This window comes from Falco biarmicus, chromosome 8 (assembly GCF_023638135.1).
Source record: "Falco biarmicus isolate bFalBia1 chromosome 8, bFalBia1.pri, whole genome shotgun sequence".
In the NCBI taxonomy this organism is placed as follows: Eukaryota; Metazoa; Chordata; class Aves; order Falconiformes; family Falconidae; genus Falco; species Falco biarmicus.
The window spans coordinates 33,947,883-33,970,628 of NC_079295.1; the positions used below are offsets into that span (position 1 = coordinate 33,947,883).

Consider the following 22,746-nt stretch of genomic DNA (forward strand, 5'->3'; position numbering starts at 1 on the left):
GGATGCCCACTCTACCACAAGGAGGTTTATGGGAATTTCAGTCCAGCAAAAGGGTCATCACTGGGGACATGGTAACTTTCCTTTTGGTGGCAGTTTTGCCTGATGGCAAAATCAGACGTCCCAGCATTTAGCCTGAAAAATGGTGAGGAACATATCCCATCAGCAAGGGGAGTGAGACACTGGGATTGTAAGCACCCCATGCTGATGTATCAAGACAAAAATACAGCTTGTAAATCCTTTATTTATGAACACTGGAAATGCTTTATTTACATGCTGCCACACAAAAAAAGGTGAAGGAAACCTGTGCAGGCTCAGCACTGTCCGCGGGAGCCTGGCAGAAAGCTGTGCTAGCCCAAGTGCTGGTACTCAGCATGCTGCTAGTGCTGGTGGGGCTCCCTACCAGAGCAGAAAGCTTTTGTCTCTTCTTGTGCACATGAGCCACTGTCCACTTAACTCTGAAAGAACTGTCATTCACCGGGTTTCACCCATGGTTCATGGCAGGTGCTCCTTGCCACCTCTAAACCTGAGCCAGGAACGATAAGCGTCTCACATTTTCCTGCTGTCAAAGGCATCAAGAGTCAGTAGTGGAAAACTCTTGGGATTTTCCAGACTTCTTCCCTGAGGCCTGACATCCCATAACAAACCTCTCCTCTGGTTCAAGACAGTGGTGATCTTTGATGCAGACTGCACTGTTGCACCCAGTGCAGTGCTGGGTCTTCTCACCCACATTGGCCCTAGATGCCCCATCACCTGCTGCTCTTACCAGCACTGCTCAGTTTTTCTATGTATATCTGGATTTCTAAGCACTAAAAGCAGGTTTCAAAGTTGTGTAGACACGTGCAATTATGATGAACATTAAGGCAGAGATGTAGGGTGCTTACATGTTCTTTCTGACATTTGAAATCAAATATCTACAAGCAAGTTGTTGCGATGTGCCCAGCTACATGTACACAAGCTGCTTGTCACCTGCCCAGTGGCCCACGCTGATGGAAAAGGGGAAGACTTAGGTCTTAAGAAAGAGAAGTCTTTCAGGTATCATCTCAGACACATACAAGACTTTCAGTTAGAAGCCTTTGGTTTAGGGTCAGTATTTTCACTCTGGAAGCATAATTAGGTGATACTTTCCCCTTATTGCTTTTATTTGTCACCCCTTTGCTTCATTGGAGCACCTAATTTCTAAAGGTATGAAATGCTTAGCTTTATACTCCAGATAAGATAAGTGGTATTGCTCCTGGGGACAGGTTAGGAAACACTGACAGAGAAGGCAGGGGACTTGGCCAAGGTCAAAAACAAGGTCTGTGCTAAACCAGGATAGTGCAGTACCTAGATCCCAGGCACTTACTTTTGTGCTTTAAGCTGTGATCAGCATCATTTCTGGAGAACATTTATATCTGCATGCCAGAGAGATCATCCGATGATTTCTGAGCACCTGCTGTCTTGGGTATATGCCCTTCACTGAGGGTTTTAGGCTCAGATTCACAACTGTAACGTGATGAAGATGGACTAGCCAGCTCAGCTGCAGTACCTGCCTGTTTCTGTATGCTGATCCTGTTCTCTCTTACTGCACTAAGCTAAAGTGGATCATCTCTCCTCCCCTGTGGACTTAGACGTCACACACGTGTGAGTTACTGCAGATGAGCTGATGTCAGGTAACTGGAAAAGCTGTGAACTGGCTCACATGCTTGAGCTCCGATTGTTTCATGATAGCTGGGATGTTTCAAGTTACCTGTGAGTCTTGCAACCATTATCAATTTATGGAAAATTCAACTTTCTTTGTCAATATATTTATGACCAGGTAAAGAGACTATAAGCACAGCCTGACAAAATTGGGTTTGTATTACGTAGAAAAGCCCCACAGAAAGCAGAGGCAGGCAGCGGCTCCCAGGGCAGCTCCTGTGTCCCATTAAGCACAATCCACCCCAGCGTCCTCCTGGTGGGAGCAGTTGTTCACACCCCAGTCAGGCTTTGAGCAGTCGAAAATTGAACGTTCATTCCCACTGCAATTCACATCATCAAGCCAAATTGGTCCGGTGCCTTTGGAAGATGGATTGAACAAAGAAACAAACAAAAAACTGTTGGACTAAAGGAAGAGGAATATGCATCTTTTTCTAAAGGGATCCCTGGGGATGTCAGGTATGTGCTGGGCTGCACAGTTGGCTTGTTGGAAGTCAAGCCTTTGGGTACAGCTCAAGCACTTGCCATGCAGCTCCCTCATCCCAAGGGGAATGAGCTGCCTCTGAGGAGATCCTCCTTGTTCTCCTGCTGCTCACATACAGGACCTTGCTGTGGTGCTTTCTAGGTGTGTGTAACCTCCCATGCCAGGCCTGGGGAGGTGGAAGGCTGCTGTGGACTCTCACCTGCTGTGGCTGTGAAGGCAGAGACTGCACGGCTGTATCCCAACATTCGGCAGACCACAGTGGCATCTAGGGTGCTCCAGCCATCATCACATATAGTTCCCCAGGACCCTTGGTGAAAGATTTCCACACGGCCCCTTCTGCCCCCTTCCGCAATTCGTATAAGATGATTGAAGTTGCCTGAGAATTCAGAGGAGAGGAAAATAACTCTACTGGTCACAAAGGCAAGAGGGAAAAAAACACTTTGGAAGACAGAAACAGTGACAGGCCAAACTTGATGAATGCTCCCATCTCCATAGCTATAGCCAAAGTGGGACCAGAAGTTACTGGTAGCTCAAAACTGAACAATTCAAGACCCTCTCCTGGGTCTGGAGACACCAGGCTGCAGCTCAGAGCATGGACCTCTTGGTTCTGGTAGCTGTGCTGCAGGTTAATCGGTGTGCATGGGGTGGGGATGCTGGTCCTCATCTCAGCTTCGTTGCCAAAAGGCAAGTGAGAGAAGAAGAAATAAAAGTCCAGTACCTTCTCCCTTTTCACCTTTGCTCCCTTTTGCTCCTGAGGAACCTGTTCCAAATAAAAAAGCAAATATTTGACAGCTGTTTGAGGAAAAATCCAGTTATTCACTTTTTCTGAATAACTGGGTTATTCAGAGATATGAAGGCTCCAGCCCTTTGTGGAATGGACCCCTTGAAGTGATTAAGGGCATGTAAAAGAAACATGGTAAGAAAAGTAGGATAATATACAGCAAAGCCTTCCTAACTTGTGACCCCCAAAAAAGGGCCACTTGCAAAATCCCATCCACTCATCTGTGGGAAATGTGTATTATTCCCACTACTACCTGTAAAATGACATCTCAAACAGCCTTTGGGCTCTACCTTCCATAGCCATAGTATCTCCCAAAGTACTTGCAGAAAGATCTGTGTCATGGGGTTTGCTCTCCAGATGCTGCCACGAGACAGCAGAAAGCCATTTCCAACAGTCCCCACATTTCTGTGTAGCATCCTGGTCTTGAGAGCAGGGGTGTTTGAAAAAAACCAGTGAGCTCTTCCCCCAAAAGCTACCTTCACAAACCACACATCGGTGTCTCCTAGGGACCAGGAGATGAGACCCACCCAGAGGGCTGTTGCCAGGCTGGGGTCACCCCAGTTACACTTTTCTCCCCCTGCCAAGGCAAAGCTCCAGAAGAGGAGTGTATTCAGGAGCCCCACATAGGTTCTAGTTTATTTTATTTCTGAGGACTCTCATACTGTTCTGTGTGAACAATTAAAAGAAAAAGCATCTGGAATACTGGTTGCTTCCTATGCCCTGTTGTAACTACTGGTCTGGGTATTTTTTTACTACATCTTTTAAAGTTTTTGGAAGAATTCCATATTGGGAAGGGAGGTGGGTAAAGATTGGAAGTAACTGTAGTGTTGGCCCTTTTGAACTATTTTTGTGTCTGCAGTTAGTGAGGCATAGTTAAATAGCCCTGGTGTTTCCGATTTGGTGTTCCTGACTGCCACATTTACATGGGATTTATCCCAGCGGTGTGGTATGCTGCAAGATGTCTCTGTACAAAGCAAAGAGGAACATGGACTTTTCCCGTTTTCTGTGAGATTGGGGATTTGAAAAAAATCTCATGCATCTGTTTACTTGCATGTCTTTTAGCATGGCACCCAAGGTGTAAACGTAATACTCTGCACAGTCATATCCTGGGAAAGACTGACCTGGCTGTTGATTTCCTCCAAATAAGTTCTGTAAACAACCCCAGCACAGCTTGTGCCCGTCTGTGATGTACAGCCCCAAACCCAAATGCACCATCAGCTCCAGAGATCCCGTGGCAAACAGCCTTACCAGAGGATCCACGCTCTCCCTTGGCTCCTTTTACTCCTGGTTCTCCTTTTGGACCCTGAATGCCATAATCACCCTTGCTTCCTTTGTAACCAGGTGTGCCTGGGGTACCTGGGTGGAAAGCAAGAAAGTCATTGTCTTTGTCCCTTCCATTTCACATGGATACAGGGAAGTGGAATGTGGCATTTAAAGTGCTTTGTGTCATCATAAGTCATGTTGTCAAACAAGGGTTTACCTGGCAGGCCCTGGTCTCCCTTTTCTCCAGCTGGCCCTGGAAAACCTAAGATCATCCAAAAAAAAACCACGAATGGAAATTTATGAAACAGGTATTTCTACATTTATAGAATTTTATGCAAACTAGTATTTATGATGGATTCCAGCTCATCTAGTATAGCTGTCTACACTATAGGCATTATTTCTGAAGTGAGTGTCTTGTTTCCTGTTACAGTCAGGGCAGACCTTGTCAATAAAGAAAATACAGGCAGCGGAGAACGTCTTCTCCTGAAGCAGAGCATCTTCTGGTCATTTATTTCATATCCTAAACTCCACTGATATGGTAAAGGCCTTCTCTCCAGGTGGGTCTTCACTGACCCTATAGAGAGCCTAGATATGTACATTTAGGTGCATCAGACATATGCAAGCATATAATGTTGGGACATGTGACTCCCATCCCTATCATTTAGGTATCCATGAATGCAGAAGGGTGCAGCACTTGGACCTTTGTCAGCTCCTGATAGAGATAAAAGGTTGCATGCACTAAATAAATTCAGGGTTAAAAAGGTTGATTCAAGAGCACAGATGCACCAGAATAGGCTTGTACTGCAGAATGTCACCCTGTTGTTTAGGTGCCTGGGACAGAGAGGTGGCCTTCTTTAGATGGAGGATCAAAGGAAAGGCCTGGGTTGTGCACTCTAAGTTGGCCCCTGAAGATATCTCTTCCTGCAGTGCTACAGAGGAGGCCAGGACAGACGTTTGCTAGTGAATGCCCTTCCCCATCAGATTTACAGCCAGTAAAATTTGTCTTTAGCTGCAGGGTAGGGAGGTGGCTGTGTGGTTCATCTTAAACTGCTGCTTTGTTTGTGTGTTTTCTATTTATAAAAAAATGCAGGCAACAATACCTCCTTATGCATGCTGCAGGTGGTAGAAATGAGCGATGAGCAGCTACCCACCCACCCACCCCCGCCGCCCTCTGGCAGAGGCCCAGGCCCACCATGGCCTCCTGGGATGTGTTGGGGCTCCAAGAACAGGACTCAACAAATCTCCTTGCTGTTGCAGATCCCTTTCCAGTGTCTGCATGATGCGTGTTGTTGACCCCAGACCTGTTTTATTCTCCTTTACCTGGTAATCCTTTCTCCCCCTTTTCACCTCTGGGTCCTGCAGTGCCTGATGTTCCTAAAATTAAAAACAAATTGGTATGGGAGAAGCCATCACACAAAGCAAGGCTGGAGTAGGAGGTCAGTGAGTTACAGCTTTGAGTAGCGTTGTACCTGGACTACCCCTGGGCCCGGGGTCCCCCTTCTCCCCTTTCTGACCAGATGCGCCTCCGGGGCCAGGCATTCCCACAGGTCCAGGTTGTCCAGTTGCACCTTGAGATTGAGCAAAAGCAGCACACGTGAAATGCAACACAACCTATGCAAAGCAAGGGTGCTTAGGGACATGGTTTAGTGGCGGGCTTGGTAGTCCTGGGTTAACAGTTGGACTTGATGATCTCACAGGTCTTTTCCAACCTCACTGATTGATTCTATGATTCTATGACATGAAGGAAAAAAAAAGACAGATATCTCAGTCACCAGCCCCTGGACTGTGCAGATTGAGCTGACCTTATAAAGGCAAAATAAACGCTGGTTCTCCAAATTGCAATCCTCCCCAGTAGTGCTGATCTTAGCAGTGCAGTGAGTGATGGTCTGGAGTGAAAGGCTGTACGGACCCAGGGCCTTGCAGACTGTCAGCCTTGAGAGCCACAAGTGCTTCCTAAAAGCTGCCAGTTTCTGCCTTTGTGTGTGCACATGTCAGGGAGGAGGACATGGCCCTCCATGGTACAGGACCCTTCTCTCCCTCTCATTCTTCTGCAAAGTGAGTAGGGTCAGATGAGACAGCCAAGGCTGCACAACATTGGCACGGTTTCTCCACCTCATCATCATCTTCTCTTCCCCATGCTGGGATCTAGCCCAGCTTCGATTTTCCTTGTCATGAAGCACCATCTAAAAGGGATTGGTGACATACCTCTAGAAGAAACTGCATCTTCTGTATTGCTTACCTGCCTCTCCTTTCTGCCCAGGACGTCCAGGCTCCCCCGCGTTCCCTGTAACAACACCCCAGCATCAGTGCTAACGAGGCTTAGCCAAGCGCTTCAGCTAGGGCAGCCCTGCCCCACAGCACGCGTGTGCTGGCGGTGGGTCACGCTGTGTCCTCTGCACTTACCATCGACACCCGGCAGTCCTGGGACCCCCTGCTGTCCCTGAGGACCCGTGAATCCACGGGGCCCGGGGTATCCCTTACTGCCTGCTTCACCCTTCTGTCCTTGGGGACCTATCAAACAGCACAGCACACATGCATAAATTATTTTTTTAAAAAAGCAGATTTTTTAAAAAAGGCAGCCAGGGCAGCACCTCAGCCTAGTAACAGAGTTTGGCCTCACATCTGCATTTACCATTCCCATAAAGCTGTAGAGAAGGACAGGGCTGGATACCACCTGAAGAGTCGGCCTGAGCCACCTCCGGCTCTGCCAGACTGTCTGGCCAGATGTTTGTCTGACCTGCTGTTAAAGACCTGTGGTGGTGCCATGACACCTCCCCAGTCTATCCTCTAAACTATCCCTACCATTAGAATGTTTTCTTCTCGAGTTAAATATCCCTTGTTGCAGTCTAAACCCTTCCCTTCTAGCCACGGTGGAGGTGGAGGACAGTGTGTTCCACTTCTGTGCTTCCAGGGAATCACCACATCTCCCCTTACCCTTCTCCTCTCTGGACAAGAGATCGGCATGCACCAAAAGCGCTGAATTACTTGAAAGTGCTTCATTGGAAGACTGACATCTCCTTCATCTTCCTGCTCCAGAATTATCCCAAAGCCCTCACCTTTCAGTATTCCTCCGACTTTCACTTTTCTCTTCTGGGTCAACTTATGCTAATGAGCGCACTGGAGCATATGGGATCTGATGGAGGGTCTGGGGAAGCTCTAACCAACACGTTCAACTTCCCTCCCTGGTCTGCACCACATACATCTTCTGGTTTCTTTTGCTATCCTGCTTTCAGCCTTTCCTCTTGGGTGCAGCCCCTGGGAGACCACTAATAGCTGTCCAGGAGATGCCCACTAATGCACGTCATGTGGGAAAAACATGGTGCGTAACTCTTCTGATTAAGGTGTATAAAAATCAGGCTTATCTAAGATACAAAGTTCTCAGAAACAGGTTTTACTAAAGTAAGGGCTAACACATCCACATGCTTGTCCATATAAATTATATTGTAATATTTTATACCATGAAAATCCTACTGCAAACATCGCTGCTGTAATCTGGGATAGGCTGATAATTGAATACCTGTGGTTTTCGTTAGACAAAGGTCACTCTATAAAGAGACTTCCACGGTGCAGAGTCAACATTTGTTACGTCCCCCTCCCCCGGACCTCCTCTGGGAGCTTTGCTGGAGCGTGACATGAAATGAAACCCCTTCAGATCAGCTCAAGTGTCCTGTTCATCCAGCTCCCTCACTGGCAAACCATACTCAGGGCTGCCTGGATTTTCATGAAACACTGACCTACGAAGACTTCTTCTGGGGTTTGAAGTAGAATGAGTTTGAACAGGAATACATGGGAGAATCTTTCAAATGTTGCGATAGTGAAGAAGCCTTACCTGCAAGCCCCACCTCTCCTTTCTCTCCTCTCACTCCTGGTTCACCACTTGGGCCAGCAGGACCAGGATGTACTCTGCTCCCCTTCTCATCCAGCAGTCCATGGAAGCCAGCAAGGACAACACCACTTTGCTGATGCTTTGTTGGGTGTTGTCCCTAGTGAATGCCAGCAGCAGGCCACGCAGCTCAGCCGCGAGCATGAGCCAAACTCCACTCTCCATGCACTTGAGAGTGATGCTGGTGGCAGTGGGGAACTGGCCCACCACAACCGGTGCATGTTGACTTTTAAAATAAGACTTTTTTCCAGCTAAGTGTTGCTTTTGTTCACATTAGTTTTACATAGGCTTATTTCCTTCAACTCCAATGACATTCCTACTGACTTACACCTTGACTGAGGATAAGATTGCCCATAAAATCATCCATAAAGCCACTTTATGTTCATCCACAGAAGTAATTCAGGTGTCAGAAAAGCCTTACCTTGGATTCCTTGGTCTCCCTTTGTCCCTGGTAGTCCCTGTAGTCCTGAGATGTAAAATACATATATCAGCTGACACACCTCATCTATTCACAGTAATGACTGAGAAGAAGAGTTGAATTTTTTAATCAGCTGTTGTGCATGCGCCTTTGGTCACCACTGAGGCCAATCTTCAGCTGGCAGAGACGAGCACAACTGCTTGGGGGAAGTCCGTGGAGCTCGGCTGAGTGTGTGGCTGGGCAGAGGCCAGCTGTCCCCCAGCCAAGCCCAGCTCGTGGGGACCTTTGGGGTGATCTTTCCTGAAAATGCACTGAACTATTGGGCTTTGATCTATAGTAACAGTACTTGGCCAGAGGTGCTGTTTTAGTGGTGTAAGTGCAGCCAGGAAGATATGAAAACATGATTTTTTAAAAGTGTATTAATATTTTTTTTTCCTTCAGAAAAGCTCATTAGTGTAGCCAAGAACTAGGGATGGATGAGATACAGACCTGGCCTAAAAAGGGTTGTATATTAGATCACCATCACAGGATTATAGAAACTGGTTTCTCTGGACATCATCTAGTCCAACCTCTGCTCAAAGTGGAGCCAACGTTAGAGCAGGACTTGCTGCATCCTCACAGTCTGTAGACATTTATCTCCTGCAGTGGGTGTAGTTCTACCCAAAACCCCCAGGTACCCAGGGCAGCAGCTCATGCAACGCTGTTGAGGGCAGCACTTGCACCCAGCTCATTCCTGGATCTGTGTGGTCATTTCCCCAGGGACAGGGTGCGCAAGGTCACAAATCTGTCACTGTTTGTTATATATGCATTTCAGCTGGGGCCCTATAGAGCAGGGACTGGGGAGGTCTCCTTGAGTTGTCCTCAAGTGAGCTGAACAGCTGGATTTGTTATGTCCAGGGCAGAAAGCCCAGCTATCCATGGGACACAGGATGCACATAAACCCCTTGACTGGTCCTCTCTTGTCTCACATGGAGATTTGGGATGGTTATTGCACCTAATGACCAGGTACAGTTCCTCCATTGCCCCTGAGCTTTTCTGGTGGGGCAGCAATAAGGAGGGAGAACCAAAATGCTTCTCCATTGTGGTCACTGGCTTCTGTGGGAGCACTCGGGCAAGCTGGGGCTCCCAGGGGATCAGTCAAAAGGTGCAGCAGGTCTCCTCATAGCCAGAGCACTAGGTGCCTGCACATTAAGTAAGATCTGGATCTAGAGACTGAAATCCTAAACCCTCACTTCAGGTCTCTTCAGGGAAGAAAAGAGAAAGAGGAGAAGAGGAAAAGAGAAAATGTTGCTTACAGCTCATTTACTGACATACCTGGTGGACCAGGATCTCCTACGCGTCCAGGAGGCCCTGAAATAAATATGTAACGGATATTTTTCAGTAGTCATCACTCAGTGAGGAATGTACCAGTATAGGGTTGATAGGCTCGAGGTCTGGGCTGAAGACACCACCCTTTTGGTGGGTACCCAGAGCCCAAGTCTACAAGTAACAGGAGGGGAGAGCAGCCTGGAGCTGCATGTGCAGCTGCAGTGGGATCCAGGGGGGCTGCACAGGGCTGTGCTCCAGCTTCTCCAGGTGTGTCCCGCTCCCTGGCCAATGCTTCTGGAGCCAGTGTCCAACCCTGGTGACTGGGGTATCACTGACTGACAGCAAGTCCAAATCTTGTCCTAGTTATTTGTTCATCTGAACTAGGGGTTCAGCCCAGCTTTGTCAGTGGTGCAGAGGAACCGGCTCTCCCCACTGTACAGCCAGCATGGAGAAGTGGAACCATACCTGCAACCAGGGTGATGTTGTTCATCATCATCATCAGGTTTTCATTGCTGCTTTTAATTATGGTGATTTCCTCTTCTAAGCTTCTCCTCCAGTTTTCTTCATGTCCCATGTGCTTCTCTGCAGAGTTTCTCTCCAAAAGCAGTTTGTTGGCAAAGGAGCTTTCCAGAATCTTTTCTGTATAGGAGGTATTTTGTTCTTGAAATTTCAGTATCTCTCTCTGCATCTTAAACACTGCGGAAACAAAAGACCCATGCAGTGAATATTCCTGGCCCAATCCAGCTGGGAAATGCCTGTTCAGCAGAGCAGCTCCTTGGCACCCGTGGAGGACACCTGGGGTTAAACGTTAAACACCACCACTGTTTGACCCAGGGAGGTGGTTTTCATGTATCAGTCCTTGCAGCAGCCAGGAGGACAGCCAGGAGTGCTTTTGCAAATGCAAAGCATATGCCAGGGGTGGGGGAATGGATCCTGCAGTGGCTGCTTTGCCTTGCAGCGTGCAGAGGAGTGTCTGTGCTCCCTTAGAGGTTTCCTGCCTGTGTGCTCGCCCCCGCTCCCCTGTATCCCCCCCCCCCCCCCCGCCCCAAGCACCCAGCACAGCTGTCTTTGGATGTCCAGCCCACAGTAGGGTTGCAGCGTTACCTTGGTACGACAAAAGCCCCTGGCCGGCCGTCAGCAGCAGCAGGTAGGCGCTGAGGGCTGCCCGAGCACAGCATGTGGATGGCTTTCTTCGCCTTTGATGCTCTAAAATCCAACAGAAGTACCCAATCAGTAGGGGAGACATCCTCTCACGTCTCTCCCATTACGGATTCTGCTCGCTTCCAGCCATTTTAGGCTTGGCCACAATAAATGAGCAGTGCTTTCCAGCGATGGGGAGCAGCAAGGTCCCACCACGAGACTGCTGGCTCCTGCAGGTGAGGCAGGCTGCCTCCCTCTCACCTCGGCTTTGCACTACAATTCACCTGACGGTCTTTTCCTTAGCCAATTTAACCAGATCACTTCCATCAAGACTTAACCCAGCCTATAACAGTATGAACGCTGCAGTCCTCCCCTTTCTGCATCAATAAACTCCCTGTTCCCATAGCTTTTAGTTGTCCAAGGCTGCCATTCAAAGAGTTGCTCAAAGCACATGCCCTCTCCATCCAGAGCACCTCCTACTTGCAGTCCCAACAGTGATGCATGTATGCATTGAAACAAATGAAAAATCAATAATAAACTGAACTGCAGAACAAATGAAAACAAGTCATAACATTTAAAACAAATCTTCACCAGTAAGTCTGAAAGAAATAAACCGCTTTGTCAAATGTTGGCCTTTAGGGAGAAATAAGTATTTCAGAAGCATTAATAACTACTTCAGACATTCAGTAAGTTATCCTTAATTGAGTTTTTTTCAAAGTAATGTAATCAGGAGTTTAAAGTCTTAGTTTTAAAAAAAGTACAATGACTTAATTAGTTTTACAATAGAATGGTTTAGTCAGCAATGAAGTATTTATATTCAGCTAAAAATTCAAAAACTTACATTTTTTCATTGGATCTGGTTATTTCAGTATCTCAACTATTAAGACATGAAAGTTTTACTCAGTGAAATTCGGCATTTTCTAAAACAGGAAAAGAACTATTTTTTTCTGATGTTCAGCATCAGCTTTTGGCTAGAAAGGACATTTTCACATACTTCTCTTTTTAAATGGCAGTTAATTTACTAGCAAATCACTCTAAAAAGCATTTAATATGCAGTATAAATACACTATTTCATTTTTATGTGCTGCTTTCTTCATAGACCAGATAAAATCCATATCAATCCGTTTAATAAAAAGAAAACTTACCACTTATCTGAAAGGTTGTGGTAGCAGCTGAGGCAAACCCAATCTTGTCTGAAAGACTGAAAGTGTTCATATGACTTGAATTTCCATTCTCCCCGTAACTGTCATTAATCGTCATGACAAATTTCTGGTGGCTAACCTAAAGCCTTGTCAGATTGTGGACAATAAAGAACTGAAGGGACTTCCTATCTGCCTCCTGATTTGATATGCTTTCTGATATGCTTTTCCTATCTGCTCAGTTTTTATAGACTTGTGAGAACTTGTGGTAATTTGAATAGTTCCTCAAAAAATCCCACAGCTAAGAAGTTCAGATGCTCTTGTGTGCTTGCTTGGGGACACCGTGTCCACAGAGCCTCCAGCAGGATCCTGCAAGAGGTTTAACCCTGAGTTATTCAACATTTCTGCACTTTAGCAGGGTCAGGCATGAGGTGGCCACTTTGCTCCTCACATGAGCAAACCTCCTCACGTAGCCAAGAAGATCCCAGGTTCACTGCCAGCTTGGAGATCCATCCCCTGGGAGGGGAGATGAACTGTGTGGCTGTGAAAAACACCTGAACGTGCACCAAGATGACCCCTTAGTGGTGGTGCATGACTGAAATGCAAAGAAGGAAAGAATCAGAAGGAGCTGTAAAGAGAAGCAAATGACAGCAGGATGCGGAATTCAGCAGAATGCTGAAGTCCAAATGGATTTGGGAGGTAATGGAGAAGAGACCCTTGCAGGCTCCTTGCCGAGGCTCTCTACAACCCCTGCTTCCTCCCTGGCCCTTTTTCCACACTCACGGACACAGCTGCTAACACCTCACCACTTCTTTGCTGTAAAACTCACCCCTGCAGACCTCACCGCAGCATTTGGCATTTTGGCATCTCCATTTGTGCCAGGATTTTGATTTTGCAAAGCAAACCAACTCACCCAAGCCCACGGATGAGAGCCGCCGGTAGGCGCTGGGCAGAGCTCTCTGCAGCCACGCCACCGCTGCCACGCGCTGCCCTCTCTGAGATGCAGAGCTGTCCCCATCACACAGCTTTCTGCTGGGCTGCGAGTCCATGCTCATCTGTGGAGCTGCTGGGTCCTCGTCGCTTTGCATGGCCATGGAAGAAAGTGCAGAGTAAGCTTCAGGTAGATGTGAACTGGCAATCTACCCCCTGACAGCCTGGTGCAGGATGGAGCCTTGTGTTCTGCACCTGGCATATACATCGCTTAAAGGCTTAAACCAAAAATATGTGGGGATTTTTAAATCCACTTCTGCGTTCTCCTCTCAAATGTGCTTGTGTGCAGCTGTGACCTGGTTTGGCACCAGCAGGGAGGAAGAGGAAACCTCCGTTATCATATATTCTGTTACATGCTGCATAGGAATCAGGATGATTTGCTTCATTGTGAAGGGCTCAAATACCCCCTTGAATTAGGGTGGCTTGAGAGGTTGCCACCGATAGCTGAGTCATAGTAACTACCTGTGCATCCTCTCCCTTCGTGGCATTGCCTCCCCACTGGGGTAAGGGCTTGTATCCAGCCCAATTCTAACGGTTTGGGTGGTTCAGCTGACCACTCAGTGCAAGCCTAAAGCCATCTACTCTTGCTGGACCATGTGATGAGCTGGGTACAACTGCACTTGTGTTGCCAGGGGGATGTTTATAGGGCTGGACGTGATTCCGATGCACACAGAGAGCAGATTGCAGCAAAGAGGCTTTTAACAAGTTTTAAGCAAATCCATTTTATTTCAAAAGTATTAAAAAGAAGCTGGCAGCTTTAGTTTTCAAAAGTCCTTCTAAAAGGCAAAAGGTGCGATGAGGTCTTTGTGCCCTCCTTCCCTGAGAAAGGAGTTTGGGGTATGTTTTCCCACCTCTCATGGCCATGCTGGGGCCATGCCATTCTCAATGGCCCCGGTGGCATGGGTGCAAAAGCAGGGGTGGAGAGCCTCGATCTTGGCAGCCCTGGTCTGCACTGCTTCAGGGTTAAGAGTCCAGTTCTCCACTCAGCTTTTTTGGGATGGTCAATAGCAAAGACCTGATCCCACCCAACTTTGCCCACCAGCCGCAGCTGCCTACCCAGCTGCTCAGACTGAGTTCTGCCCTGGTTTCTAGCTGACGTGGCCCCACGCAGCTCCGTGTGCTGCCACATTCCCATCGGTCAGGGAAGCACCTGGCTGCTTCCGAGTGTCACGGCGTGTTTCCACCTGGATGTGCCTCCGCAAACAGGCGGCAGGTTTCCCTGTGTGCATGGTGCCCGGGCTCTCAGCCATGCCACGGACATCAGAGATCATGCCCCAGCCTTTGGGCCTGCTCACTGCCGCTGCCCCCACCCTGCTTTCTGCTGTCTCGCATTTCCCGCTGCACCATCACTGACTGCAGCAATAGATTGACTCTGATTGTGCAACTGGGGTTACTAAATCAGAAAAAAAGAAAAGAAACTGATGATTCAGTGCAGTCTCCCTAGGTCGAGGGTTTGCTGAATAGTGGGGTTATTAATAGAATAGTAATTTACAGCACATTATGGGGCATGTCTGCTTGGATCATCAGCCTCATCCTCCAGGCTCCCTGCTGGGAAGCCCTGGTCCCTCTCCCTCCTGCTGCTGATCCTGCCTCCCCTGAAATGCTCTGATGACATCTCAGGGAAGAGCCTGAAGTCCTCCGGCTCATCTCTTTCCTTCCTACACTCTGACACTGGTGGCTCCTGCCAGTCAGAAGGTGCTCCTCACGCTCTTCTTGCAAAAGTGCACCACATCTCCACCAAGTTTTATAAACAGACCACAGCCACCTTGAAGTCACGGGTCTAGGGATAACTGCTGGTGGAAGGAAAAGGAAGTGCCTGGTCCCTGGCCATCCCCACTACCTTTCCCGTCTCCTTTCACCACCGTTGTCAGCTGCAGGCATTTACCACCACCAAAAGCTCATGGCAGAGCAAAGAGACAGAACACCAAACTCTAGCCTGGCATTAGATAAACACAGTGGTTTCCAGCAGTGATACTGCCAGGGAGCTTGAACAGGTGTTAGCCTCTTCAGAAAAGCATTCATCCTAAAAAAACTGCAGTTGGGATTTTTGAAAAGTTGAGGGGTTTTCTCAGATGAGAAAATATCTTAGCTCAGAGGTGTTTCTCCATTTGTTTACAAGACAGTAATCTTTCCAAACTCATCTATTTGATTGCAGACTGTCTTAGGAATAAATGGGCAAAATTTGGGGGGCTTTTGTGCCCCTCCAAGGACAAGGATAAGAAGAGCTGATGTGACAAACAAGCCCCATGTTGGGTAAGCCAGGGCGGCAACCTCCACCATTTCTGCTGTCGCCTCTAGCCTGAAGTGAGATTGGCAGTCAGAAAGGGTGACTCTACCTCTTATCCCAACACCTGAACTCATGTTTCTGCAGATAGGCTTCAAAAAACCAGAAAGTGACCCTTTCTACAAACCACACTGCTCTCCCACAGAAACAAGTAGTCATGGTTTGACCTGGGACAGCCCATAAATGCACACCACAAAGCCATCAGTGACCAGAGCTGCACAACTGCCTCTGCAGTGGTAGGTTTGTTTGTAAACTAGCTTGGGTGGTTTTTCCTATTTCCCCTGATTTTTCTGTCTTTTCTCTTTCTGGAATGAACAAGGTTGGTGACTTTTGACATCCCAGTCAGTTCTTGTGGTGGATTGACCCTGACCATCAGCCAAACATCCACCCAGCTGCTCACTCCGTTCTGTCTCCCCAGAGATGAGGCGAAAATAGAAGGAAGGTGAGAAGTCTCATGGGTCAATATAGTGACAGTTTGACATGGAAAGCAAAAGCTGCACTTGCAAGCAAAGCAGAAAGAGGAATTCATTCTCTTCTTCCCATCAGCAGGCAGATAGGCAGCCACTTCCTGGGAAGCAGGGCCACAGCACGCGTGATGGTTGTTTGGTCTGACTAATGCACTAACCACAAACTTCTCCCCTTCCTCCTTCTTTCCTTGAACTTCTGTTCCCAAGCTTGATGTGATATGGTATGAAACATCCCTGTGGTCAGTTTGAGTCAGCTGCCTGGGCTGTGTCCCTTCCTAGCCTCTTGCCCACCCTCAGCCTACTCAGAGCCTCAACGCTGTGCAAGCACTGCTCACCAACAGCCAAAGCGTCAGGGTGTAACCAACACTGTTTCAGCCTCAAATCCAAAGCACAACACTGTACTGTGTTGGAATGTTACATCCGTCCCAGTCAAATCCAGTACAGCTGTCCAGTATGATGGTGTTTATGCTAAAATGCCTTGTTCTCCCCAAGGAAGGACCAGTGACTTCGAAGCCCATGGACATAGGGAGGCACTGCTGAATTCACAGGATGCCAAAGCAGGCTGTGAGTGATCTGCCCGCTGGCAGCTCAAGGAGGTGCCAGATCTGGGGTCTCCCTTGTGAGTGTCACACTGACTGCCCAGCTCAGCCCTGGTCAGCACCCTCTGAAAAAAAGGATCCAGCTCTAAGGGCAAGAAATGATGTGGTACATGGACAGTTTCCATGCAGAAGAGGGACTGAGGCCAACACACAAGATCTAAACAACTGTGGTGCCTGCCAGGGCATTAAAACAAAGCTTGAGCTTGGACCTATATGGGAGTAGGGGCCTTGCCATGACACCCCCCGTGTCCCTGCACACCCGCAGCCATGCTCAGGGGGTCCAGCTGCTGCGGTAGCACCTGGGCACTCCTGGGACCGCGGAGAAACACTTGTGCTAAAGCAATAAAATCCTCAGCACTGCCTGGCTGACATTTCTCCTTTCTAGCTTGATATGTTTCTTGGCTTTGTTGTAGAGATTGAAACCAGATTTTCTTTCCCTTCTATGAGTTATGTTAATTTGTGTTTCATCAGAACTTGCCTCTTCTCCTCCTTTTCTCACCCCACACCCCCCCCCCCAACTTTAGGCTGGATCCAGCTGCACCATGAATTCAAGGAACCACCTGCAAAATATTTTAATGACTTCAACCTGCTCTTTGAGGTGAATTAATACCAGAGCAGCCTCCGCAGCATGGTGAAATAGTCAGGCTTGGCTAAGCAGGCCACCCTCGAAGCTGAAAAATATGTTCTGCAAGGCAGCTGCTCCTGACAGGCACCTCTGTTTTCCAGGTCCCCACAATGTCTTGCTCTTCATCTCAAAGACAGTTGTTCCCTATACAGGTAAGAGCTGATCCCAGCGACTGGATGTATTCCAAACCAACTTAGAAGCAGGAGGAATAATGAGATGTGCAAAAACCAGCTGCACAGAGAATGGGTTAGATCTGTTAATGGTCTTCCATAAACAGCACAATTACAGCTGAAGGGAGGCACCTCCCAGGGCTCGCTCTGCCTGGAGCTGCTCCGTGCTGCAGGGACACATCAGCTGCCCCCTAATGCTCCTCTTCGCTGGATTCCTTTGGTTCATCCCACACTTTAAACAAGGCCAGAAAGACTTCTCTAAGCACAGTTTATAGTGTAGTCATGTCCTCACTTTCCTCCATCCCTTGGGCTTTCAAAATCCCAGGTCATTTTGGATTCGCTAAGCAGCTGTAAGCCATGTCAAATGATGCTGCCAGTGCTGCTGTGGTCCCCTCTGCCCAGGTGTGTGCCCTACAACCAACCCAGCCAGGCAAGAAGGTCCTTAACCCACCCTCAGTTTTTTCCAGGAAAATTTCTTGGGTTATGTGAGGTTCAGGGTCATTGCAGTTTTAGATATTAAGCTAGGTAGTCAGCAGATCGTTCGGAAGGACGCTCCTAAAGGGGTTAATTATTGAGTATTGTCCTTGCACTGAGGCACATCCCAAATAATTGCCTGCACATCAATGCGTTACTCTATATTTATCTCAGAGTAAACAAATTAAGGAGCTAATACTTGGGCTTCCACTGAAGGATGCCACAGGATGGTTTGTCTCTGATAAGGTTTCTGGCCCAAATTTCCATGTCCTGAATGCTACTGGCAAACACTTCAGCTTGAAAAATCCATTAACCTGTAACCACCTCATGCCCCTTATTCAATGAATGCGGAGAGCAAACATGTGTGTGAGCAGCTATACACACAGATTTGAAACCATCACTGACAGCAGTCCATGCAGAATTAACTCAAAGCAACTGTCCTGTAAAACATGTGTGCAGTGTTAGGCATTAAAGCTCGGTCCCTGAAAATGCTTCAGACTGCCCTGCATCTCGGTTTTCTGCTGTCCCTAGAGAGCAAGATCCAGCTCTGCCGTACAAATCACCTCCCATAATTGTTATTGTGACAGTGGGTGTTTCAGAGGCCCAAAGTCCTGGCTTTTTTCCCTTGAATTTCCTTCCTTCATCACCTGCCCTCTTTTCTCATGTCCCTTTGCTGTCCTCCTGTGCAGCTTCTGCGGGTGCTGACATGACCGCGCTGCTCCTGTCTGCTCAGTGCAGCTCTGCAAAAAGCCTAGATTCCCTTTTGGTGACTTTCCTGCTTGGCAGTGACAGCCACGCGTGGCTGAGCTTGCTCCATCTCCTGCTCAGAAATTATAAGCTTGAGTGTGAAATCCTCAGCATCAGTACAGGGCTGGAAAAGTGACAGAAAAGGAAAAGATGTCTTTAGTGGGAGCTTTATTGTCATCCCCCAAGGCATGACACCTACAAGAAACCACAGCCAGTTTGCAATCAGTGCACTACTGCCCACAGGTCTCACCTTTAGATCGGAGGGGTTATTTTCCCTTAGATATGGCAAATAACCAATTGCTATTTCTCCATTATGGTCTTTAACAATGATAACTGATTCTTGATTAATTCCTTTGATTCTCCCCTGTTTCTCACTATGAAGGTGTTTGCCTCAGGAAACATTCGAGGGAAAGGGATCAAGAAACCAGTGACGGATGGCGAGAGTGAAGATCCGTTGGGGCAGAGCAGGGACCCTCATCAGCGTGGTGAGGGGCTGCGAGAGGACAGTGCGGTGGGTGCTGCTGGCTTAGCACCGCAGCCCTGCAGCGCTGGGAGCGGGTTGCTGTGTCTGGGCCACCAGTAAGGCTTGCCCTGTGTCATGGGTGGTGTGTGTTAGGGCTGCAGTGTCTGTGAAACATTTGGACTTGCCTTCTCACCTGCCAGTGACAAGCCAGTGCTCCTCATAGTTCACATTTGCTACTGCGCATGAAAGGCAAGTGTCATCACTGCTTCGCTCCCATGCAGAAACAAAAGCAAAGCCCTTGTTTGACATTCTCCTCTGAGCATCTTGCAAAACGGGCTAATGCTAATAGCAGGAGTGGCTTCAGCTGGTATCAAAAGAGCAAAGCAAATTTTTCTTTGCATGCTTTCAGATCCTTCATTTCTTTCTAAGAAACTAAGTGCAAGTGTCCAAAAGCCTGGAGAATTACACAATGTTCAGATCTTGCCAGTGGCTAACTTGCCCAAGGTGTGGGCAAGTCTTTCTAGGGAAAAAAAATTCTTTGGTACTGACCTTCAGGCTTCCGTGCCTTTTTCCATAGTCAACACACAGCTTCTTTTGGGAACTAGCTGGGAAATCCCTTCCTCCTGCTACACTGACAATGACAGATCAAGCAAAGCTGAAGCATTTTGATGGATAAAACTAGAATTTTCCCCACGGCCCTGACCATTGCCTAATTCCAGTTCCAACCTTTCCCATTAAACTGTGGGGGTTTTTAGGGGGGGGATTGCCTTTTTTTTTTTCTGGGGCTTCATATGCCACCACCTCTGCATGTCCCCCACGTGTTGCCTAGGAAGATCGGTCCGTACGGCAGTGGTGGTGGGTGGTAGCGGCAGAGCGAAGAACAACCAAGTGCCATTGAAGGCTGGTTCAATACAGGGAAGGTAATCCCTGAAATCAAAAGAAGTATGGTTCTTAATGAATTCCCTCTGTTCTAACCACCAGGGAACCTGGCAGAGGCACAATTGAAGCAAAAACAAACACTGGAACTACACATGTATATGTACTTTAAAAGAAACAGACTGAAGAGGAAAGGGAGAAATCAGTTAGAAATAGGTTTTCATTATCGGTCAAATATTTAACTCTAGCCCAATAAATTAGTAAGATCGGCTTGTCATTATTTGCCTTTATTAATGAGCTAGATATCTTTAATTCAATGCAACACTCTTGATGGCATCAAGAAATTCTACATGGAAGCCACTGATTTACATTCACCGTTGTGTTCGAATGAGCTGAGCTGGTGAAAATGTCCCCGCTGTAGGTGGTTTAAGCTTCCCAAGGCGTGTGCAGATTTAGAGCCTCGTTCAGAGGGCATCGGTGCCAAATGGCCGCCTTTGGGACATGCCAGCAGTCTTCAGGTCAGGCAGGACCGGGGAGAGCCGTGAGAGGAGCTGCAGTCACTGAAGCAGAGCATTTCTGTGCCAGCTGTTGGGGTTGGTGGGGCAGGAGAGCTGGAGGACATTGGCTAGAAGATCCCTGGAGCTGTGGTGGTCCCCAAAGCCCTCCTCCTTGGTGCTCCTCAAAGCCACCTCCTCAGCAGAACTGGGGCCACAGAAGGACGTGACCGGTGGTGCCTCAGACACCCCTTCCTACTCTGTGAGGCTCCAGCAGAAGCCCTGGCTGACCCCACACCCATGTGTCAGGGCTGAAACGAAGGGGCCAGGCATGTGTGTGGGGCTTGGCGTGCCTGCCAGCGCCGGGCTGGGCGAGGGGCGAGAGGGGAGGTCAGCCCAGCCAGCGGGGGGCTGAGCCAGGCAGCCTGGCTCCCCTCCCAGCCACATCTGAAATGGATTTGCAGAGACCTCGGGAGGAGGCTTCGAGACTCTCTCCTCACCAGAAATCTTAGAAAGACACCGTGAAACATTAGAAATCCCGGTGTCCATAAAGCATGTGACAATTGCTGTGGGTTTCTGGCTATCACAATGTCTTTAATTAAATCGCACCAAGCAAGCAGGCTGATAAGCAGTTTTCATTGCAATGTGATTGTATAGCTGAGTGAATCAGACCAAGGTGCCACATGTTAATCATTACAGGATTTTGTCTGCACAACATCAGTCTTGCACAGTTCTGCTTATGAAATCATACCTTTCCCATTAAACACAGTTTGAGTTTTGAAAGGGAATTCAGATTGGTTTGGCACGATCCTTTGTATAGGGCTAAGGAAACCTGGGAGAGATAGCCCTGCTTTAGGTAACGAAAAAAAATTAACCTGACTTCCCTTTTGTGGTGCATTGAAAAGTCTCTGCTTAAGGACTGTGGATTGATGGAGTGGCCTGAGGTGGGAAGAATATTAAAAAAGATGTCAACATGCCAATAAATGTGTGAGCCAGAAATAAATGTATTATATGTTAGTCCGTCAAAGCAAGCTAAAGAAAAGTGTTCTTTTATGGAGGGAGACAGTCTGGTAGCTCACATCATTAAGGAAAAGAATGATCAAAGCAGAAATGAGCTCAAGTTTCCGAATGTCACCTCACCTTCAGAGTTCATTCCTTCAAGGGCCGGATATTTGATGAATAAGATCCAGGGGGGATCTCAACTCTACATAGAGACTTGGGTGTACATTTTCCTTTAACTGTCCACTGCTTTCCCTACATAGGCAATGTGAAGATCTGGATTAGAAGTGGCCTTTGAGAATTTGTCCTGAAACTTTTCCCCAGATCAACAAGAAGAATAGCAAAACCCTAAAGCAAAATGAAAAGAAAGTGGATCAAGGTCAATAGATTTCATTCTCCAGCTTGAGAGCGTGAAGATCCAGTCTAATGACAAACAGATGGAAAGTTAGGCACTGGTCTAAGCTGGCTGCCTTTTGCAAGAGCCGTAGGGCTTGGTCTACAGTGCAACATGTTTCTGGTGGAGATATGCTGGCTGCAGAGCAAAAAACCATCACACCTCTTCACAGAAAGCTGAGCCAAGAAAATGTTTGGTTTAGATCATGTTTTGTCAGCCTAGCAACGTTGTTAGTAGAGATGATATAGCTCTGCTGGCAAAAAAAATCCTAAGTTGGTACATGCAAACATCTGATGTGATGTCTCCAGTGGCATGGCCTTACCGGCAGAGGATATATCATGCCAACAAGCTCTTCCCTGGTGGTCTGCATACAGCCTCTAGCTGGGCATGAGCCTGAGCAGCTGGCGGCAGAAAGACGGAGGACCCACACTGTACCTGGCTCTCAGCTCCGTCCCCCTGGTACCAACACAGGCAGGGGGACAGGAGGTGGTGTCTTTTGACTGGTTCGGCGTAGATAATGCCATCGGTGAGGATAAGTCCTAATGTTTGCTGGCACATGAATGATATCCCTGGAAAGCTCTCCCACACACCAGTGACCCAGCATGGGAAGGGGACAACAGTCAGCAGCGCATGGCGGGTGTTGCATTGTGTGGCCTCCACTCAAAGTTCAGGCTCTCAAGGCACCAGTAAGTGCCTTTGAGGTTTGTTTGTCACACACACACACACACACAAAACCCCCAAAAAACAAAGAAAAAAAAAAAAGAGAAATATTTTAAAAAAACCACATGTAGAAATATCTCCTGTGCTAAGAAATAAACACATCCCAGTCCTGTGGCAGTGCCCCGGGCTGGCAGCAAGTTCACATTACTTATATTATCATATGTTGCATATACCAAATAGCAGGGGACAAACCCCCTCCTTTATTCTCGCAGTCTAGCATGGCTGTGTCTGCCTCGCAGCTGTTCAGAGCACATATATCAACATATCTCAGCATCCCAGTGCAAGCAGAGGTGCTGGAGGTGCAACCCTGGAGAGAGAAGCTGCGACGGGGAAGTCCCAATTTTACCCTTAAAC

At 47.9% G+C, this 22,746-nt stretch overlaps 1 protein-coding gene across 4 annotated transcripts; it reads right to left on the bottom strand.

Annotated features, from left to right (window-relative positions):
• Positions 1-221: 221 nt before the first annotated feature.
• MARCO (macrophage receptor with collagenous structure) lies at positions 222-13,290 on the bottom strand. Of its 4 annotated transcripts, XM_056349339.1 has the most exons (15): positions 12,097-12,314; positions 10,916-11,017; positions 10,277-10,507; positions 9,818-9,853; positions 8,504-8,551; positions 8,032-8,136; positions 6,606-6,713; positions 6,442-6,486; positions 5,672-5,770; positions 5,523-5,576; positions 4,420-4,464; positions 4,188-4,295; positions 2,877-2,918; positions 2,358-2,534; positions 222-2,034 (listed from the first exon to the last, which is right to left on the bottom strand). In XM_056349339.1, the coding sequence occupies exons 1-15, from the start codon at positions 12,209-12,211 to the stop codon at positions 1,904-1,906; spliced, it is 1,446 nt and encodes a 481-aa protein (XP_056205314.1). In that variant the 5' UTR covers positions 12,212-12,314; the 3' UTR covers positions 222-1,903. The 4 variants fall into 4 exon arrangements, with proteins under 4 accessions (XP_056205314.1, XP_056205311.1, XP_056205313.1 ...); XM_056349336.1 differs by lacking the exons at positions 8,032-8,136; positions 12,097-12,314 and adding an exon at positions 13,004-13,290 and having other exon boundaries at positions 8,507-8,551; XM_056349338.1 differs by lacking the exon at positions 8,032-8,136 and having other exon boundaries at positions 8,507-8,551; positions 12,100-12,314.
• Positions 13,291-22,746: the final 9,456 nt, after the last annotated feature.

What these genes read in the sequence shown, in the direction of transcription:
- MARCO (XM_056349339.1), bottom strand. Translation starts at nt 12,211, where the DNA reads ATGACGATTAATGACAGTTACGGGGAGAATGGAAATTCAAGTCATATG. An exon ending in AGGACTGCCGGGTGTCGATG is followed by an intron (nt 6,487 to 6,605) that starts GTAAGTGCAGAG and finishes GTGTTGTTACAG; the next exon opens with GGAACGCGGGGGAGCCTGGA. An exon ending in GGGAGAGCGTGGATCCTCTG is followed by an intron (nt 2,919 to 4,187) that starts GTAAGGCTGTTT and finishes TATTTGGAACAG; the next exon opens with GTTCCTCAGGAGCAAAAGGG.